The sequence below is a fragment of the Aureobasidium melanogenum genome (genome assembly GCF_000721775.1).
Source record: "Aureobasidium melanogenum CBS 110374 unplaced genomic scaffold scaffold_17, whole genome shotgun sequence".
Lineage (NCBI taxonomy): Eukaryota > Fungi > Ascomycota > Dothideomycetes > Dothideales > Saccotheciaceae > Aureobasidium > Aureobasidium melanogenum.
This window is the reverse complement of record NW_024470069.1, coordinates 320,969-338,405: the sequence shown is the minus strand read 5'-3', so window position 1 is coordinate 338,405 and position 17,437 is coordinate 320,969. Positions and strand designations below refer to the sequence as shown.

At 51.2% G+C, this 17,437-nt stretch overlaps 8 protein-coding genes across 8 annotated transcripts; 6 read left to right on the top strand and 2 right to left on the bottom strand.

Annotated features, from left to right (window-relative positions):
• Positions 1–277: 277 nt before the first annotated feature.
• On the bottom strand, positions 278–1,737 carry M437DRAFT_67743 (Zip-domain-containing protein; the record flags this gene model as incomplete). The annotated part of the gene is made up of 5 exons (XM_041024995.1): positions 278–293; positions 353–705; positions 762–1,368; positions 1,420–1,544; positions 1,606–1,737. 5 exons carry the CDS (start codon positions 1,735–1,737, stop codon positions 278–280), a joined length of 1,233 nt encoding a protein of 410 aa, XP_040877993.1.
• Positions 1,738–1,973: 236 nt separating this feature from the next.
• On the top strand, positions 1,974–2,724 carry M437DRAFT_86270 (uncharacterized protein; the record flags this gene model as incomplete). The annotated part of the gene is made up of 2 exons (XM_041028424.1): positions 1,974–2,083; positions 2,136–2,724. 2 exons carry the CDS (start codon positions 1,974–1,976, stop codon positions 2,722–2,724), a joined length of 699 nt encoding a protein of 232 aa, XP_040877992.1.
• Positions 2,725–2,880: 156 nt separating this feature from the next.
• Positions 2,881–3,146, bottom strand: M437DRAFT_26745 (uncharacterized protein; the record flags this gene model as incomplete). Its single annotated transcript, XM_041019105.1, has 2 exons — positions 2,881–3,016; positions 3,076–3,146. Coding segments are annotated over 2 exons (207 nt in total), but the record flags the coding sequence as incomplete, so codon positions are not given.
• Positions 3,147–3,567: 421 nt separating this feature from the next.
• M437DRAFT_52930 (Pcc1-domain-containing protein) lies at positions 3,568–4,107 on the top strand (the record flags this gene model as incomplete). The annotated part of the gene is made up of 3 exons (XM_041022443.1): positions 3,568–3,599; positions 3,663–3,798; positions 3,895–4,107. 3 exons carry the CDS (start codon positions 3,568–3,570, stop codon positions 4,105–4,107), a joined length of 381 nt encoding a protein of 126 aa, XP_040877990.1.
• Positions 4,108–4,758: 651 nt separating this feature from the next.
• On the top strand, positions 4,759–6,417 carry M437DRAFT_53349 (amidase signature enzyme; the record flags this gene model as incomplete). Its single annotated transcript, XM_041022514.1, has 1 exon — positions 4,759–6,417. The coding sequence occupies one exon, from the start codon at positions 4,759–4,761 to the stop codon at positions 6,415–6,417; it is 1,659 nt and encodes a 552-aa protein (XP_040877989.1).
• Positions 6,418–8,339: 1,922 nt separating this feature from the next.
• Positions 8,340–11,048, top strand: M437DRAFT_67739 (uncharacterized protein; the record flags this gene model as incomplete). The annotated part of the gene is made up of 1 exon (XM_041024994.1): positions 8,340–11,048. One exon carries the CDS (start codon positions 8,340–8,342, stop codon positions 11,046–11,048), a length of 2,709 nt encoding a protein of 902 aa, XP_040877988.1.
• Positions 11,049–12,043: 995 nt separating this feature from the next.
• On the top strand, positions 12,044–13,444 carry M437DRAFT_53024 (beta-glucanosyltransferase; the record flags this gene model as incomplete). Its single annotated transcript, XM_041022461.1, has 1 exon — positions 12,044–13,444. One exon carries the CDS (start codon positions 12,044–12,046, stop codon positions 13,442–13,444), a length of 1,401 nt encoding a protein of 466 aa, XP_040877987.1.
• Positions 13,445–14,777: 1,333 nt separating this feature from the next.
• On the top strand, positions 14,778–16,496 carry M437DRAFT_32680 (uncharacterized protein; the record flags this gene model as incomplete). The annotated part of the gene is made up of 1 exon (XM_041019237.1): positions 14,778–16,496. A coding segment is annotated over one exon (1,719 nt), but the record flags the coding sequence as incomplete, so codon positions are not given.
• Between the last annotated feature and the right edge of the window lie 941 nt (positions 16,497–17,437).

The following is a 17,437-nucleotide window of genomic DNA, read 5'->3' as shown; positions in this document are numbered from 1 at the left end:
CAGCGCGCTACCTATTTCTTTTTGCTTTCCTGGTTGACTCTCTTTACGCTACACGAAGGAACTTCATGTTTTTGGTTTGGTGGAAGGTCAAAGACTGCTGAATTTGTCTGTTTCTTCATTTCACGCTACGATACCCCTATCGCGACTCCGGTCTAGGTAGACATATATGCATTAATGCCTCTGATACTCTTTTTTCACCAGTCTTTTCCCAAACATCTTCCAATCCTGATATAGAGATAAGCACCAACACTTTGACGAGCACAAGCTCAATCACAGATTACGACCACGAGATGCTGTCATCCTTGTCAGTATTTCTTTTCTCAAGAAGATATGAGTAGGGGTCCAAGCTTACGCAATCATAATGCCGGCACCAGCGGCAATAGCAATCAGCTGAGTAATAATCTTCTTGATCTCGGCAACTTTGTTGGGACCAGTCTCCATGAGCTCAGGAACGACACTCATGCCTACGAACATGAAGGTGCCTGCAGTCCAAGGCAACAGCAGATCACCCCAGTGGAGACTGGTGCCGAAGAGTCCGGGAGTTGGGATTGCGTCAACGCTGTTGCCGCCGTACTCCTGGACTGCAATGCCCATGAGTGCTCCAGTGAGGGCACCTGCTGCGGTCAAGAATTGCGCGCAAATAGCTGCACGCTTGGAGAATCCGGATTGGATGAGAAGAGCAAAGTCGCCGACCTCGTGAGGAACCTGTGGTTGACTTAGCCGGAGATTTTGACGTACATAGACTCGGAGAGACTACTGACCTCGTGGAAGAAGACTGCGGTGGTTGTCAATGCTCCCACAGTGGGAGAAGCATAGAATGAAGATGCCATAGCAAGACCATCAGTAATGTTGTGAGTGAAGTCTGCAATGATGTTCAAGTAACCTCTGTTAGAGCTTGGTCCACTTTCCTGTTGCTCTACAGGTACAGAATTCTTTGTACTTGACTTCTCGGCGTTACGCTGACGGAGACCATCAGTTTGAGCACCGCTATCAGATCCAGAGGCTTTGGCAGAAGCGGCTGCCTTGTCACCTCCCTCGATCTTGCCGTGGGCGTGACCGTGAGAGTGGCCATGTCCCTCGTCACCTCCAGAAGCAATACGGATAGCCTTGTCGAGAATGACAAAACTGACAAAGCCAACCATGATAGCAATTCCGAGCAGAATGTTCTTGTTACCATCGGCAACCACGAGAGTCACATGCTCTGGGCTGTCCTCGCCAACAAAGATCTCGGGGAGAAGATGGAAGAGAGTGTCGCCCATGAGTCCGCCAAAAGCAAATGCAACCATGGTGTTCAGAGATGCCGGATCAATGTCTGAGGGGCATAGGGCCAGCAAGAAGTTGGGAGGTCCAGAAATGTAGAGTACGCTCCTGCAAATTGATCAGTATATGTTAGGTCACTCGTGGAGGGCATAACCGAACAAAAGTGTGTTAACAGCAGGCGATCCTGGGAACAATACGGCGAATGCTCTTGCTGTGAAGCCTGTAGCAGTCTCATGCGCTGTTGAAGCCTTGTGGGCATTGAGAGACTGAATGATGTGACATTGCTGAATAGATCAGCATACTGTTCGAGATACAATCCGTGACAACGGACAAGAATGGACCAACCTGGATTTGTTCTTCGATCTCTGCAGACGAGAGGTCACCGATGGGGGTCTTCTCAGACTGTGCAGCAATGACTTGGCACAAGACGACAAGAACAACCAACAAAATGGCATATACACGGCTCATGATAGCCATCTTTGTTCAACTTGTCTAATGAACCTTCCTTAGATTGTGTAAGGTCAAGTTGTCACCTGTACTCTACTTGTACTCGAAGGGGAAGGCGCGAGGTGGAGCGATAAGATAAGAAAGAGTGCAAACATGGGGAAGCCGCGAAGGTGTTTGCATCCAAATTTTCGGGGTCCGACTTTCTCGATGGCGGTTTGCCGATAACATTTTTTTTTCTAGACTACCATACACAAAGATCAAACAAGATGGGTCGCGAATTGCAAAAGAAGAAGAACCGCTCCTCGGTTTCGAAAGTGACCCAAAAGGCAAAATCCAAGAAGAAGTTGTTGCAGAACCCCATCATCGCAGCCAACTGGTAAGCCCGCCGCATCGCGCTTTCGTACGCATAAAGACTTACGGATTGTTAGGAACCAAAAGGAGACGCTCAGCCAGAATTACCGCCGCCTCGGACTTGTTTCCAAGTTGAACCACCCGACCGGTGGAGTTGAAAAGACATCCAAGACCTTAGTCGAGGCTGAAAGTGGCCTTGCGCCTGAGCCCACTCCCGACAATCTCAACATCAGCACAAAACTGCCTACCACCATCAACATCTCAGAAGTGAAGATCAAGAGAGACCCTAAGACTGGCGCCATTCTGGAAGTCCTGGACCAGAAAAAGGCCAACCCACTGAACGACCCATTGAACGACATCGAGGACAGCGACGACGAAGGCTGGCAAGGATTCGTGAATGAGCACGGTGTTCTGGACGGAGCAAGACAGGGAGGTAACGCAAAGACCGACGTGGTCCGTCAACTCGAAGAGCAAGCTGCTCGCCCGATCAAGAAGGCTCCCAGAAAGCAGAGTGAGCGCGAAGAAGAATGGATTGAGCGACTAGTCCAGAAGCACGGCGACGACTACCTTGCCATGGCCCGCGACATGAAGCTCAACCCCATGCAGCAGAGCGTCGGTGACCTCAAGAAGAGAGTCAAGAAGTGGAACGCCAAGCAACAATCATAAGGGACTAGATTGGGTGCTATATTTGATTTGCATAGCGACGGCGTTGGCAGGCACTGGATCAATATCATACACTTCGAGGACAGGAGACACATGGACGATTGGTCGTTAAGTACGGTACAAGAATTGAAGGTCGTTGATCATGTTCAATATTTAGGCGCCCTTTCCGCCTCTCTCATCCTGCATTCCGATGACAACGTCTGGCGATTCGGGGTTCTCCTGCTTAGCCTTTGCGGTGCTGTTGTTGGAATCTCTGCGCTGAGTGGCGGTACCGCCCTCGTCACGGCTCTTGGACCTAGAAAAAAGCAGGGTCAGTACAAGGTTGATGGGAACAAGAGAGGAGAGAGTAGTTACTTTTGGCCCTCGGCAGCATTGGCGCTTTGAACGTCCAGCTTGTCCTTCTTGTTGGTGGCATGCTCGCTGTCGGGGTAGGCCTCGGTTGCGACGCTGTCGTCGGTGCTGAGCTTACCACCGCTGCTGTAACGGCATGTTGACGAAACAAAGGTGCGACGAGGAGAAGCTGGTACAAGGCGAGACTGTCTCAGGGTGCTGAGGCGGGCAGTACGGCGGTAGAAGGTCAGGAACTCGGAAGGCGAAGCCATGCTGAAGGAGTCAATTGATGAGGATAGGTAAAAGGACGATGGAGAAGAGCAGCAGTTGTGTTTGTGTAGAAGATGAACGAGTTCCAGTAACCTCGGACCTTTGATGGAAATGATCATGCAACGAACGCTTGGTTACGTCACAGAGTATGCCAAGCATCGAGCTTGATCGATGCGAATTGGAAAGATTCGACGAGCGACGATGCGGGGACCAAAAGACAAACATCCATTTTCTGTCACACTCACCATGGCCGCTTCTGACGAGTTTCCGTGTATTTTGTGAGCTTCACCATCTTAGACACACCCATGGAATGAACTGCGAAGCTCATGCGCCTGGCGTAGAACCATCGATGCACCCTTCCCTTCCCACCGCTTAGCCAGCGCCGCCATTCGTTCTCTCTCGGTCGACCAGGAACTCTCGCCTCTGGTCCGTCGTGACTTCTCGCTCTACCGTCCATCAGATGCTCCTCCAAATGCAGTAGAGGGTGATCCCCTTCGCGCCTCTCTTTTGACCAATGCCGCCCCGACCACTTCGCTAGACGCGATTCAAACCACACAACCAACCTCCGACGAGGAAGATGCCACCGTGCTCCGCACTGTCTATCGTGCGACTACCAATCGCATGCTTCGTGTCTCTGTGAACGGTTTCTTTGAGAGTCTGAATGTCGTGTTACAGGTCATGCAAGAACTAGACGTCGACGTCCTGCAAGACAAGGGTCTCGAAGATCTTGAAGGCGCTCAGGGTGTCGAGCAAGGAATGATTGGCACCACAAAGACTGGTGCTTGAGCAGGACATATCTGCCTAGTGTGTCTGAGAAAGGCCAACAGGCAGCTTCCTATGCGCGTGTTTCGTCGCTATGCCCGCGCGTCCGAACCACAAACCATACCACACAAGACTGGGTATAGGGAACAATATCCTGAAGCTATTCAAAACATGGACCCGCCATTCTGAGCGGGAATAAGAGCCATGTCCGATGTTTCTGACTACAAAACACCTGTGGAGAAATTTCTTGCGAGAGGGAACCTGTATTAGGTATCAGGGCAGGAAACAGCAGATTGGAACGGTACCTGGTGAATAGCGCACCAGTGTCGCTCGTCACAGTCAATGCAGAAATTAATGCATTGTATCTGAGCGTCAATGATCTCGTTATGATAATTATATGGGAGGCCTGATTACACATAGCCTGTGATTAATCTGCGATTATGAACAATGATGCTTCGTCGGGTTCCCGGTCGAATCGAATCTCCTACAACGTCTCCTCTCGTAACGATGAATGTGCTGTATACAGTAATTGTTGATCTGCTCAAGATCGAACCCACTATTTTGTCTCCCGTGCACACATGCCGAAGCAGATTGTCGTCACCTCCGGCTATTCACATTGAACCTGTATTGAGCATCAAATCCTTACACTGCCTGCTTCGTTTCATTTCGTTCAAAATGCAGCTGCGACACCTCAAATACTGGGCCTTACTCGTTGCGTCAACTGCAATCATCGCTCATGGTCAAGAGCAGTTTGATCCACGTGAGGCCACAATAGCTTCTGTTCACAACGCGCTATATTCTGGCGAGAGCTGTCGCAGCATTGTTTCTGCCTTCTTGTCACGTATTGAGGCCTTGGACCATGAAAACATCAATTCTATAATATCTCTGGATCCGGATTCTCTTTCAATTGCATCAGAACAAGACGCACTGTTCGCTTCCAAGAATGCCACAACAGGACCGCTGTTCTGCGTGCCCGTGCTTGTGAAGGACAATCTTGACACTGCGTCTCTGCCAACTACCAGCGGAAGTCTTGCCCTGGCTGACTCGAGGCCTTCAGTCGATGCTGCGGTTGTCAAGGCGCTCAAAGATGCAGGTGCCATCATTCTAGGCAAAACAAATCTCCAAGAACTCGCCTTGGAAGGAATATCCGTCTCCTCTCTTGGTGGTCAGACCATCAACCCCTACGATGCCGACAGAACTCCGGGAGGATCGTCAGGAGGCAGTGGTGCCAGCATTGCTGCATCTTTCGCCGTCTTCTCCCTGGGTACGGATACGATCAACAGTGTACGTAGTCCAGCAAGCGCAAACAGCCTCTTCGGGCTACGTCCGACCAGAGGCCTCGTTTCAAGGGCTGGAGTCGTTCCAAACTCCCATACACAAGACGCCGTTGGGCCCATCGCTCGATGCGTTGAGGATCTTGCTATCGCTCTTTCGGCAATTGCAAGCACGCAGTTAGACCCTGAAGACAACAGTACTGCACTTGTACCTGAAGGTATTCGTGGAACGGATTACTACAGGGATCTTGCTTCGAGCTCTCTTAGTGGTAAGACGATCGGAGTTCTTGAGACATTCTTTGACCGTACTCAGACCAATGAAACCGAACCTGTCAATGAGGCCTTGGACTCAATGATCGTGAGATTGCAAGAAGCAGGTGCCACTGTTGTACAAATCGAGGACCCCAAGTATCGCGTAAACGCTATACTCGCGTCATGTGAAACTCAAAGATTCGAATTGAGGCAAGAAGTGGACCAGTATCTGGCAAGGGCAAGCCTCAAGGGGCAACACCCTGCCACTCTCCAAGACCTGTATAGCGAGGGCAATTCTTTTCTTGTGCTGCCTCAACAGTACGATTTCATCAAGGCTGTTTTGAAGGGCAGTACACAGGATCCCGAGTATGAGGCGGTCTTGAACAATATCCAAGATCTGACCATGCATCTGCACGAAACCTTCAAAACAAACCATTTGGATGCAATTATTTACCCGCAGCAAAAGAACCTCCCAGTGAGGATTGGAGCCGCAAACCAACATGGACGCAATGGAATTTTGGCTGGGGTGACTGGTTTCCCATCACTGGCGCTTCCCGCAGGCTTCAGTCCAGCTACTGACACAGCCGCGGTCGGCATCCCTATTGGTCTCGAGCTGATGGGCTTACCATGGACAGAAGCCAAACTGCTACAGATCGCGCACGAAATCCATGCTCTGACGCAGGTCAGGAAGCCTCCTGTGTGGGCTGGTCGGCACATACCTGTTCGAGACTATGCAACTGTACCTAGCGTCATGCCCAAGGGTACCAACAGTATCCCGTCGGCTTATCCGCTTGGGGTTCTGCTGTAGATAGCACAACGCACATGCGTCGGCGCAGCATTCCGCGCAAACCAATAGACTTGCAATGATCTGTTAGAGACCCTGCTTGAAGTGCGGACCCTGCTTGAGGCACAATGTCCAAAAACAGCTTATCAGCAACTCAGCGGCGCCAGCTTTATCGCTAGACGAGATCGGCAGAATCGTATATGACTCTGTACATCCGATTAGGTGTTGGTGAGGTAAAGATGGTAAGTCTACGACCCGCTGCAAGTCTTCTTGCGTGTGCACTCGGGTTGCGACATCTCATACAGTGTACATGAAGTCACGAGTACTGTACATGCACGCAACATGTGAAAATGGGCTCGAGCTCGTGTTGGTCTGTATTCGTGTGCATACTCAATCGAGTAGCCCAAAGAGTGCTTGCAACAATGCTAAGCATGCAGCTGCAAGTCAGAAACTCGCAGGCGCCGCGGAAGTGTTCGGCCAAGGTCTCGAGTACAAGCACAAGAACCAAAGTACCGCCTTCGAGAAGCAGAATCCGGACAGATGGAAGCTGAATCAGAACCGAAACGCCTTGCGTAAGACTTTGCCTCTGCGATTCAGGAAACCAACATTCGAGGCCGCAAAGACTTTTTGCTCGTCGAGAGATTCGCTATGGTTTAATTGCGGGGCCTGTCGATCACCTGTGGCCTTGTGGGGAAGGGTCTATCCTGAAACAATCAACATGACTGGTCGGTTGACGCGTGGAGACAAGACGTGTTGAGTCCGAGTGCAGCAGATGCGGATGTGCTTGCGGGATGGATGCCAGAGTAACAAGTAGAGAGCGACTCCAGGAATAGACAATGACATAGCCAAGTACAACAGACTTGGACAGTTGCCATAGTTCACGATAACAAACGGCCTCACTATTGACAAAGAGCAGCGCGATTGGCGACGCGGTATCATGGCAACGAGATAAGAAGACAGGAACGTATGGCCTGAGAGCTGTGTCTGTCGTGATGCATACTTAGACACAGTAGTGGCATCATTAGCGGCACTGCTCGTACTGCCTGTCCAAGCTGGGAAGCAAGGCAGACAGCGAACAGCAAAAATATATTGACATTTTATTGCCCGGCAACGATCCAAAGCGACCAGGGCGTTCCCGAGTCGCCGCCGTCATCCGCTGCTCACCATCATTGTGTGCAATCTACGATAGGCAATGTGGGGAGGGTTGCATGGCGACAACAGAGAATAATCACTACGTTCGTGTCGATAACTACTGAAGGATGCACCGTTTGGGCGTCGCGTGAGAACAGAGAGCGAGCAGTTTGGCGGGTCGTTATTTCCCATGGCATGCGAAATGGAGCCCTCTGGGATTGGATTGGATTTGGGAAACGGTTCACTCGCAACGCTCTCGTAAACGCTTCGATTATTTCTGCCCTAGCGTTTTGGCCCGAGCGCGGCGCAGCCAAGGCCGACCGAGCCTGAGCCTGCTGTTACCAACTTGGTACATGCATCTGCATCCGCCGGGCTTTACCTTTCTCTCTGCTCCTCTCTCTCTTCCCGCGACCCCTCCTCCTCGACCTCTGTTCAACACCCTCTTTCTGTAGGATCTTCTCGGACGACTTCTTCACGAGTTGTCTGTAGTTGAGACTGCGTCCATTCCTTTTTTAATTCGACATACTGCTTGCTTTGATTATTTGTTGTTTGCGCCTTCCTTCTTCCGTGACAAAGTGATTTAGCTCTGCGAGCGTCCCATGTTTCTAGTTTGGTATCTTCCAACATCAAATCTCTGGTGTTAGGCCACGACCACTGACATTGTTCTCAGATTAATATTCTTTTGCTCCTGTCAACTTTCTGGCGACATAACAACGACATCATCGTGCGCGCGCAAACGCCGACAACTCACCTCACCATCTTACCTCACTTTAATATCACTGCCGCTCCTTCACACGAGTCCTTCTTTGGATGCTATGGCCACGACTATGTCCTTCCACCATTCCATGAACGACCAGCACTACAGATCCATCAACATGGACCAGGAAACCTTGCAGCTTGTGCCAGACTTTGTCTTTCCTCCTCGACCCACAACAGAGCAGCCTGCCATGTCGAATTCTAGACGACCCGTATCAATGAATCTGGCTCCCACTTCACACCATGGTCGTTCTCGATCAGCGCGACAGTCCACATCCGCGCTGCCAACCTTCAGCTTCAACTCGTCTGACACTTCCGGCCGTCTAGACAACCAACCTTCGTCACCCACAACTCCGACGCCTCCTACTAGCCCACCAAAGAGCGCCGGACACCGTAGAGGAGCCAGTGAATTGGTTGGCGGAGATAGTCGAATGGGCTTGATGCTGGGTCCCAGCCCTTCAAAACATCTTGGATCTCTGCCTGTGCCAGACCTCAGTGGTTCGCCCTCCAAAAGACGCGGACACGCTCACCGGAGATCAACTGCCATCTCGGGTCATGACCTCAACAGCATTCTTCAACCAAGAGACGCCAACGTACGACCCCAGAGCCCGGACCCACAAACGCCTACTATTGAGTCTGTCAACCAACCACAATATCCTTCGCCGGCCAAATCAGTGAATGAGGAACGCAAATCTAGCGAAAGTGTTTTGGCCGTGCTATCTCCCTCTGGATCAGTTGCGGAAGAGCCAATCGCACGCCCGCCTTCTAGGCCTCGTGTTGGTTTCTCGGAGAAGATCGAGTTTATCCCCCGGCCACTTTCAACTGTTTCTGCAGACACTACCAGCTCCGCATCTACTGTCCGTGGTCATTCAGTAGGAAACAGTTTGTCTTCGGTCATCAGTCTCGGTGGTATTGGAAATCCCTCTCCTAGAAGGACAATGATAACAATCCCCGACCTTTCTTCTGAAGTATCGCCTAGAACGGTATCAAATATGGCATCCGACGCCATGATCAATGCCGAAACGCCTGTCCTAAGCCCTCCTCCAACCTTCAAGCTTCCTAATAATAGCCTGACCTTCGCTCCGGAACCTACTAGCGATGTTCCTCGACTTTCCAAGAAGAAGAACTTCTTGAAACTCGATCGCCGCCGCAGCGAGCCATTGATTTCGCTTACCGCATCAGCGGATATCGGAACTTCGACCATCTCACTGCAAGAGCCTGTGGTTTGTGATGACTCTCAAATCCCCGCGAGGAGATCCAACACTGCCGGCCAAGGTCTGCACCGCGAGTCTTCCCGAAAGAGAGTCAAGAAGTGGGCAACGTCAATTCTTGGTCGTAAAGCCAAGGATGGAAAGAAAACAAAGCAAACAGCCGATACTTCGGAGGAGAGTGAGAATGGTGAACAGACACCTGATCTCGGACCCCAGGTAACAGACCTCTTTGGTGAGGAGCCCGATCTTGATGCTTTGTTTGGTCAAGATCCTTTCACCGATGCCGACGATATCACAAGCCCCTCAATACTCTCACCGCGGTCGGAAATGTCGGACTCATTCTTCCCTTTCCTTTCGCCTTCATCAGCAGGAGGCGATGACACGAGTCCCGTCATCGATCTGGACGCTGCTCTAGGACCTTACGGAACCCCCACAATGAGCTGGGAAGAGTCGCGCCCTGCTACCAAGAGAAGACAGCTTCACAGCAGCAGGCTAAACAGAGACTTCACTGGACCAGGCATGCATTACCACCGTAGAACCGAAAGTGCCCCTGCTTTGGTCCCCTTCGAATTTGCTGGCAGAGCCAGCTCTCCAGCACAATCTCCAATGGACGATGTTTTCGAAGAAGAGGAAGAGGAATTAGACGTCGAAGCTGTCAAAGAACCGAGCATTGGTGAAGCATCGAGTCAGGCAGACGAGGAAATCGGTACTGGCATCCAGGTTGTCGACGCTGCCAACGCACAGCTTGAGCCAAACTTTGACTGGAGCTTCGAAGATGGTCTCGGAATCGAGTCTCAAGGCTCATTGAGGAGTGCTCAAACTTCTGATTATCTCCAGCGTCAGTCTACCCCACCACGCACGTCAGTGGTCGAGGATACCATTGTAGAGGAACCGACACTCTCAGAAACGGCTGCAGACTACGATGAGCCTCGAGCCTCTTCTGTCACAAAATCGTCAGAGTCTAGTGGTGCTCGCACTATTCTAGCAGAGGACAATGGTCTTGGTCTTCCTACTCCAAACAATGCTCCCCTCACACCTACCTCCAATGTCGCCTCAACCTTCTCATCTCCGGATCTTGCGCGCAATCAGGGATCTTTCGACGCCTTACGTCTTGGTACATCAGCGTCTTCAATCGCTGATACTCGTACCATGAGCTCTTTCACTACTGCAGAGCCAACGCCCGAGCTATACATGTCGGCTGATGATGTTCCCTCTTTGACTAGCAGTCGTTCGACCATGATCAGTACCATGTACCAAACAAGCCCCCGTCGCGAGACTATGGATCGACCTGTGTCGGTGGCATGTGGCAATGGTCAGGCAGACATGCAAGCTTCTGAACGCCGTCGCAAGCGCTCAAGCATTCAAAGCTTGAGCATGCTCTTAGGTGGCCCCTTTGGTGAGAGCAGGCACAGTCTCAGAACCGAACAACGTCCTCAAACGGCCATTCCTCCGTCTGTTCACCAAGAGAACAAGAGGAAGAAGGAGAACCGTCTGAGCAAGCTGATGTTCTGGCGATCTAAAAGCGATTCACGTACCAACCCTTTCCAAACCAAGTGAAAGCTATGGTGAGGATTTGGGCATGATTTTTCTTTTTCTTTTCTTTTCTTTTCTTATTCTACATCACCCATTTTCCTTCGTTTCTACTCGCATGTTGCAGGGCCGGTGCATGAGATATTCTACACGTCATGCGGCGCAACTTTTAGGGGTACATTGCTTTTTTATTATGGGCATTATTTTCGGAGTATCACAAGATGGCTGGAGATTGGGGAAGGCTGGGATGATTTTCGATTATGGCTGTGCAGCGCAAAGTGGTGGAGGGGTGGGCACAAGCGAGATTAGAGATTAGCATAGAAAGAGAAATGTATGACGGGCTTTCTTGGCCGAGCCGACACAAACCTCCGAAAGAACGCGCACGCACTGTCAGAGAGTTGCAGGTCAACATATGCGGGAGGTGGCCTACGTGACGATCAAGGCCAAGGATTGCTGATCACAAGTTTACAACTGTAAGATGGTGGCGTTTCAAAAGCTCCAGAAGTGTAATTCTAGGCAATTTTGTGGCCTCTGGGGGAATACGGGGTGAGGCAATCCAAGGGAACGGTCATCTCAGACTTGAGAGTAACAACAGAATGTGCATCGTCTGCTGGACGGTCAGAGGTGGATCAAAGGTTCTTCCTTGCACGAAGTCAGGAACAGATTTTTCGCAGTGATGGTTTGCCTTGTCAAAACAGTCAGCGCCGATCAAACAGGCACAAAAACGCGAAAGTTTTGTTAGGAGGCGCCGCGGATGATCAAACGCACTGCGGACGGCTGAGGCGTGAGCCCGTGCGAGGATATGCTGGGCCAAACAAAATGCACTACCATCCCTCCCCCTGCTTCGTTCCATCATCTTTCCTGCCACTCTCGTTGTGCAGTCTTGCTTAGTCCGCCTTTTCTAATACTCGACTTCTTGAACACTCCCGTCACTCTTTTATCGGGAGCTTTTTTGTTTTCCTTGTCTTACTAGACTTCTCGACTTTTAACTTGATATCTTCCATTTTCCATATTTGCACACAATGAAGGCTTCATTCGCTGCTGCTTCGGTCGCCTTGAGCGCCTCTCTGGCCATTGCCTCTCCTACCCTCGAGGCCAGAGCCTCTGGCACTTCTTCGGGCAGCCTTCCTACCGTTACCGTCAAGGGCAACGCCTTCTTCGCCGGCAACGACCGCTTCTACATCCGTGGTGTCGACTACCAGCCCGGTGGCTCTTCTGACGCTAAGGACCCTCTGGCCGACGAGGCTGGTTGCCAGCGTGACATCAAGTACTTCAAGCAGCTTGGCATCAACACCATCCGTGTCTACACTGTTGACAACAGCGTCAACCACGACACTTGCATGAACGCTCTTGCCGAGGCTGGAATCTACGTTGCTCTCGATGTCAACACTCCCCTGTACTCGATCAGACGCGATAAGCCCGCCATCTCGTACAACGCTGTCTACTTGCAGAGCCTCTTCGCCACTGTTGATGCCTTTGCCAACTACACCAACACCCTTCTTTTCTTCTCCGGTAACGAGGTCATCAACGACGGCAACACTACCGACTGTGCTCCTTACATCAAGGCCGTCACTCGTGATCTCAAGCAGTACCGCAACAACAGAGGCTACCGTGCCATTCCTATTGGCTACTCCGCTGCCGATGTCAGCTCGAACCGCTACGAGACTGCCCAGTACATGAACTGCGGAACCGATGACCAGCGCAGCGACTTCTTTGCATTCAACGACTACTCGTGGTGCGACCCCTCGTCCTTCACCATCTCTGGTTGGGACCAAAAGGTTCAGACCTACAGCAACTACAGTCTGCCTCTCTTCCTTTCCGAATACGGCTGCAACAAGAACACTCGCAAGTTCGAGGAAGTTTCGGCTCTCTACAACCAGGAGATGACTGGCGTCTACAGTGGTGGTCTCGTCTACGAGTACTCTGAGGAGGACTCTGGCTACGGTCTTGTCACCATCTCTGGTTCTTCTGTTACCCCCAACGACGATTTCACCTACCTCCAGAATGCACTCGCTAACAACACTGCTCCTTCTGGCGATGGCGGTTACCACTCTGACGGTACTCCTTCCACCTGCCCTCCCTCTAGCGACACCTGGAACACCGGCAACTTCCAAGGCGAGGACCTCCCTGCTATGCCCAGTGACGCCAAGAAGTACATGACCTCTGGTGCTGGCACTGGTCCCGGTCTTTCTGGCCCCGGTTCTCAGGATGCTGGTACGGACAACGTTGCTACCGCCTCTGCTGGAAGCGGTTCCGCCACCCGCACTGCCTCCGGTTCTGCATCCACTGGTTCTGGCGCCAGCTCCAGTGCCACACACTCTGGTGCTGCCTCGCGCGTCAACATGGGCGAGGTTTCCTTCGCTCCTCTTATCATGACTGGCCTCGTTGCCTTGTCCACTCTGTTGGGTGCCACCCTTCTCTAAGCAAATCTTTTCACTCGCTTCTTCTTCTCTTTCTGTTTTGTCCTCATCTGCATTCCCCGGTGTTTTGGGTCACCATGCGTTTTCTATCATGTTTCTAGAAACCATCAAAGGCTCAATTAGACTCAAGAGCCTGGAGATTTTGTATCGCTGAGGTCTGATTAATTCCAGTATATATTTTTGACAAAATTCTTTCTTACACATGCTACATTTGGCCGGTCTCAAGTCCTAGTGTGATTTTTCATCTTTTTCGTACAGTGTCAGCGAAGATGGCAATTATGTTCCGTGAGCAGATGCCCTATCGAGAGACAGATAATTCCACGTCCTGATACCACTTTGGACAAGTTGATACACCAACCTGTCTTTCAGCATCAGAAATGGCAAGCTAACATGATTCATCCATGAACACAGTCAGACCTTACTATATCTGGACGTAGGGATTGTCAGCACTCATAGCAGGCACGGATTTTGAATGTTGCAAGATGTCCGACGCAGGATTTTGATTTACGACAGCACTGGGAAACTTAGATTTGTATATTGGAACGACTTTGACAACGCAAAAGAGTAGTGTGAACCGATTCTGTTCATCTTGAGACTGAGGATCTCTGCATGTCGCAAGTCTTGCGATCGTAATATGGTTATGTTGGTTTAAACTGTCAGTGATCAGGGAAACCCTGTCTTTTGAGGAAGTGCCAGCCGAGAACAAAAGGATCCGTCCGCTTGGGCTTGAACCTTGATGGGCACTTGAATAGGGCTACATACGTGGCATAAGCATATGTACGGTTTAACAGGTTAATCTGTTCGCAATGATTATGACAACAGCCTGTGTTGCGATGCCACGAAATCCTGCAGGCTTCTTGCTGAATGGCAAGGAGTGAGTATGGTCAAGACGAGGATGTTAATGATTCATTATGTCGAGCAGAAAAATACTCGTATCAGGGCAAAGATTCATGTTCCAGAAAGTCAAAGAAGGTTTGATTACACTATCAAAGAGCTCAGCCAAGGCCAATGGAGGGCGTGAGAAAGCCACAAACGGGAGAGTTGACTCAGTTGAGTGGTTGCAGCTCCAAGGATTGAAGGATTCTTGGGGCCGTATCAGACCAACCAATAGCGTCGATGGATTGAAGGAGCTTGATGAGGACGACTTGAGTGCTGCCTAGCTGCCTCGCCGTATCTCCTGTCGCCAGACCCAGGCGCTTTGTTTCGATATTCAGTAACACGATCAAGCAGCAGACTTGTGGAAGCGACCATGCCGTCACCAGACGAAGCCGTGACCGACGGCTACTTCAATGACCTCAGCCAACAACTCCCCGACCAGCCCACCCAAGCGCAACCACCCAAATCCAAGCGAGTAGCATGTGTGCTGTGTCGCAAACGCAAGCTTCGATGCGACGGAGCAAAACCCTCGTGCGCGACATGTACTCGGCTTTCGCACAACTGCGCCTACGATGAGGTTCGCAAGAAGAGCGGCCCCAAGAGGGGTTACGTGAAAGAACTCGAAGCTCGTTTGGCCCAAGTCGAGACACTCCTCAACAACCATGCTGGCGTCGAGATGCCACTCAATGCCATTGACCAATCTGTCGTCAACGGCGATGACTTGCCAGACATGGGTGGTATTGATCCCGACCAAGGACGTTTGATGCAGGAAATGCGTGTAGGCCAGTCTCCACCTCCAGCCAGTACCAGTGATTCGAATCCTGCTACACGTCAGCAGTCAATGTCTGAGGCCTATGATACCAGACAGCCCGCCTTCTGGGAGGGCGAAATCAAATCACATCCGTGGGGCCCCAACTTGTCAATGCTTGCTACCGGCATGGACGAACCTCTGCCCCCTCCAGATGTCTGTGCCGAGCTGACCGCTCTCTACTTTGAACGTGTTCATGCCTCTGCTCCTATCTTGCACCGAGTCCGCTATCTCATGGCCATGCAAAACACATCACCTGCTCTGCGCCCTCGTCTATCCCTTCAGTATGCCGTTTGGACCTTGGCTGCCAGCGCTCATCCAAAGTATGAAAACATGGTCGACACCTTGTACCGCCGTGCCCGTCACTACCTCGAGCGTGATGAGATGTCTGGCGTAGGCGAAAAGATGATTAACTTGGCCACAGTCCAGGCTTGGCAGTGCATAGCAGCTTACGAGTTCAAGATGATGTACTTCCCGAGAGCATGGCTCAGCACTGGAAGGGCTGCCCGATTAGCCCTCATGATGGGTCTGCACCGTGTCGATGGTCCTAATGTTGATGTCAAGCAATGCCTTCCCCCACCCAAAGACTGGATAGAGAGGGAGGAGCGAAGACGCTCGTTCTGGATGATCTTCGCTGGTGACCGCTATGCGAGCATCGGTACTGGCTGGCCTATGACTATTGACGAGTCGGACATTTGCACAGATCTGCCAGCCTCGGATGAGGCCTTTGACGCTGGCACACCTGAGCCTTCTGTATCCTTAAAAGATGCCCTCACGCCTGGGGGTGCTGATGGCTTATCATCCATGGGTGCGGTTGGTGTCATTTCTGCTCTCTTTGGCCGCAACTTGTTGCATCTACACCGGCACACACCAGATCAAAATGACGGCGACATCAACGGCGTATTTTGGAAGCGCCATCGACAAATGGACGGCACCATTCTTTCTTTATTGCTTGGCCTACCGGAGTCACTGCGGCTGCCCCTCGCCGTCTCCGATCCCAAGGTTGTCTTCATGAACATGTGCATCCACACTTCCGTGATATGTCTTCATCAAGCTGCCATCTTCAAGGTAGAGAAACACTCGCTGCCAGCCAAACTCGCCACCGAATCCAAGATGCGTTGCTTGACCGCCGCCGCCGAAATCTCAAGCTTAATGAAAATGTCCAGTCATCTCGACATGGCTCAAGCTAATCCGTTCATGGCCTTCTCCTTATACGTCGCCGCCAGAGTATTTGTGCAGTATCTCAAATCACGACCTCGTGACGATACGGCTCGAGGCTCACTCCACTTCCTTCTATCCGCTCTTCAAGCCATGAAGAAAACAAACCCACTCGCTGAATCATTCATAGCGCAGCTAGATGTCGACCTTGAAGTAGCAGGCCTTGAGGAACTTCGCAGCTTGCGCGTTCGTGCAGCTCGAGCAGCTCAGGCCCAAGCACGAGAGTCCATGCAATGCCCTTATGCCGATGGAGATGGCAGCCGCCCTACATTCGGAGATAACGGCCTGGCCCAACACTCCAACCCAAAGACAAGCCGAGGAGGCAACCACCCTTCAGGCGGTACCTTCCCACCCGAGGTCGCAGAAATCTTGGCTCAACCACCCCAAGGCAACTTCAAAGGCATCTTCCCTGTACGAGTGAATCTTTCCTCGGACAATTCTACAGCCCATACTTCGCCGCAAACGCTCGGATCCAGTGAGGCAGACGTGATGGAGTTGTGCAACACAAATGGAGTTTCTCCCTCTGATTCATCTTCCTCATCCTCAGGCCCTGCAAACCAATCTACGCTGATTTTCAGACAATCGTCTAACAACTGGCAAACCTTGCAACAATCACAGCAACAATCGCCTGAGATGATGTATGTCCACCAGGTCCCGCAACAAGTCCCTCCACAACCTCCACAACAACAATTCTCGCAATACCAGCAGCAAACGATGCAAGATACACCCATGTCAACACTCTTACCACACATGTCCGATTTCTCCACCACCGAGTTCTCCGCAACGGAGTTTATGAACTTTACCAAGACGGGGGCTTGACTACGACAACGGTGTTGGAACTGGGTGCTGTGGATGAGGGACAACTGTTCCAACTCAGTGATGCCGAGTGGGGACAAGTGATGGGAGAGTTTGGCGATGGGGGAGAGTTTTCTGTCGAGAACAATCTTTTGCAGTGATGAGTTGGAATATTGGGTACGGGAAAGTGGTGAAAAAAGAACGGTTGATGATTTTGGTTTAGGGATTGAGTGGGCTTGCTCAATTAGAAGGGAGCCAAACAAAAATTGTACCAACAAGAATTAGGAGGATGAACAATG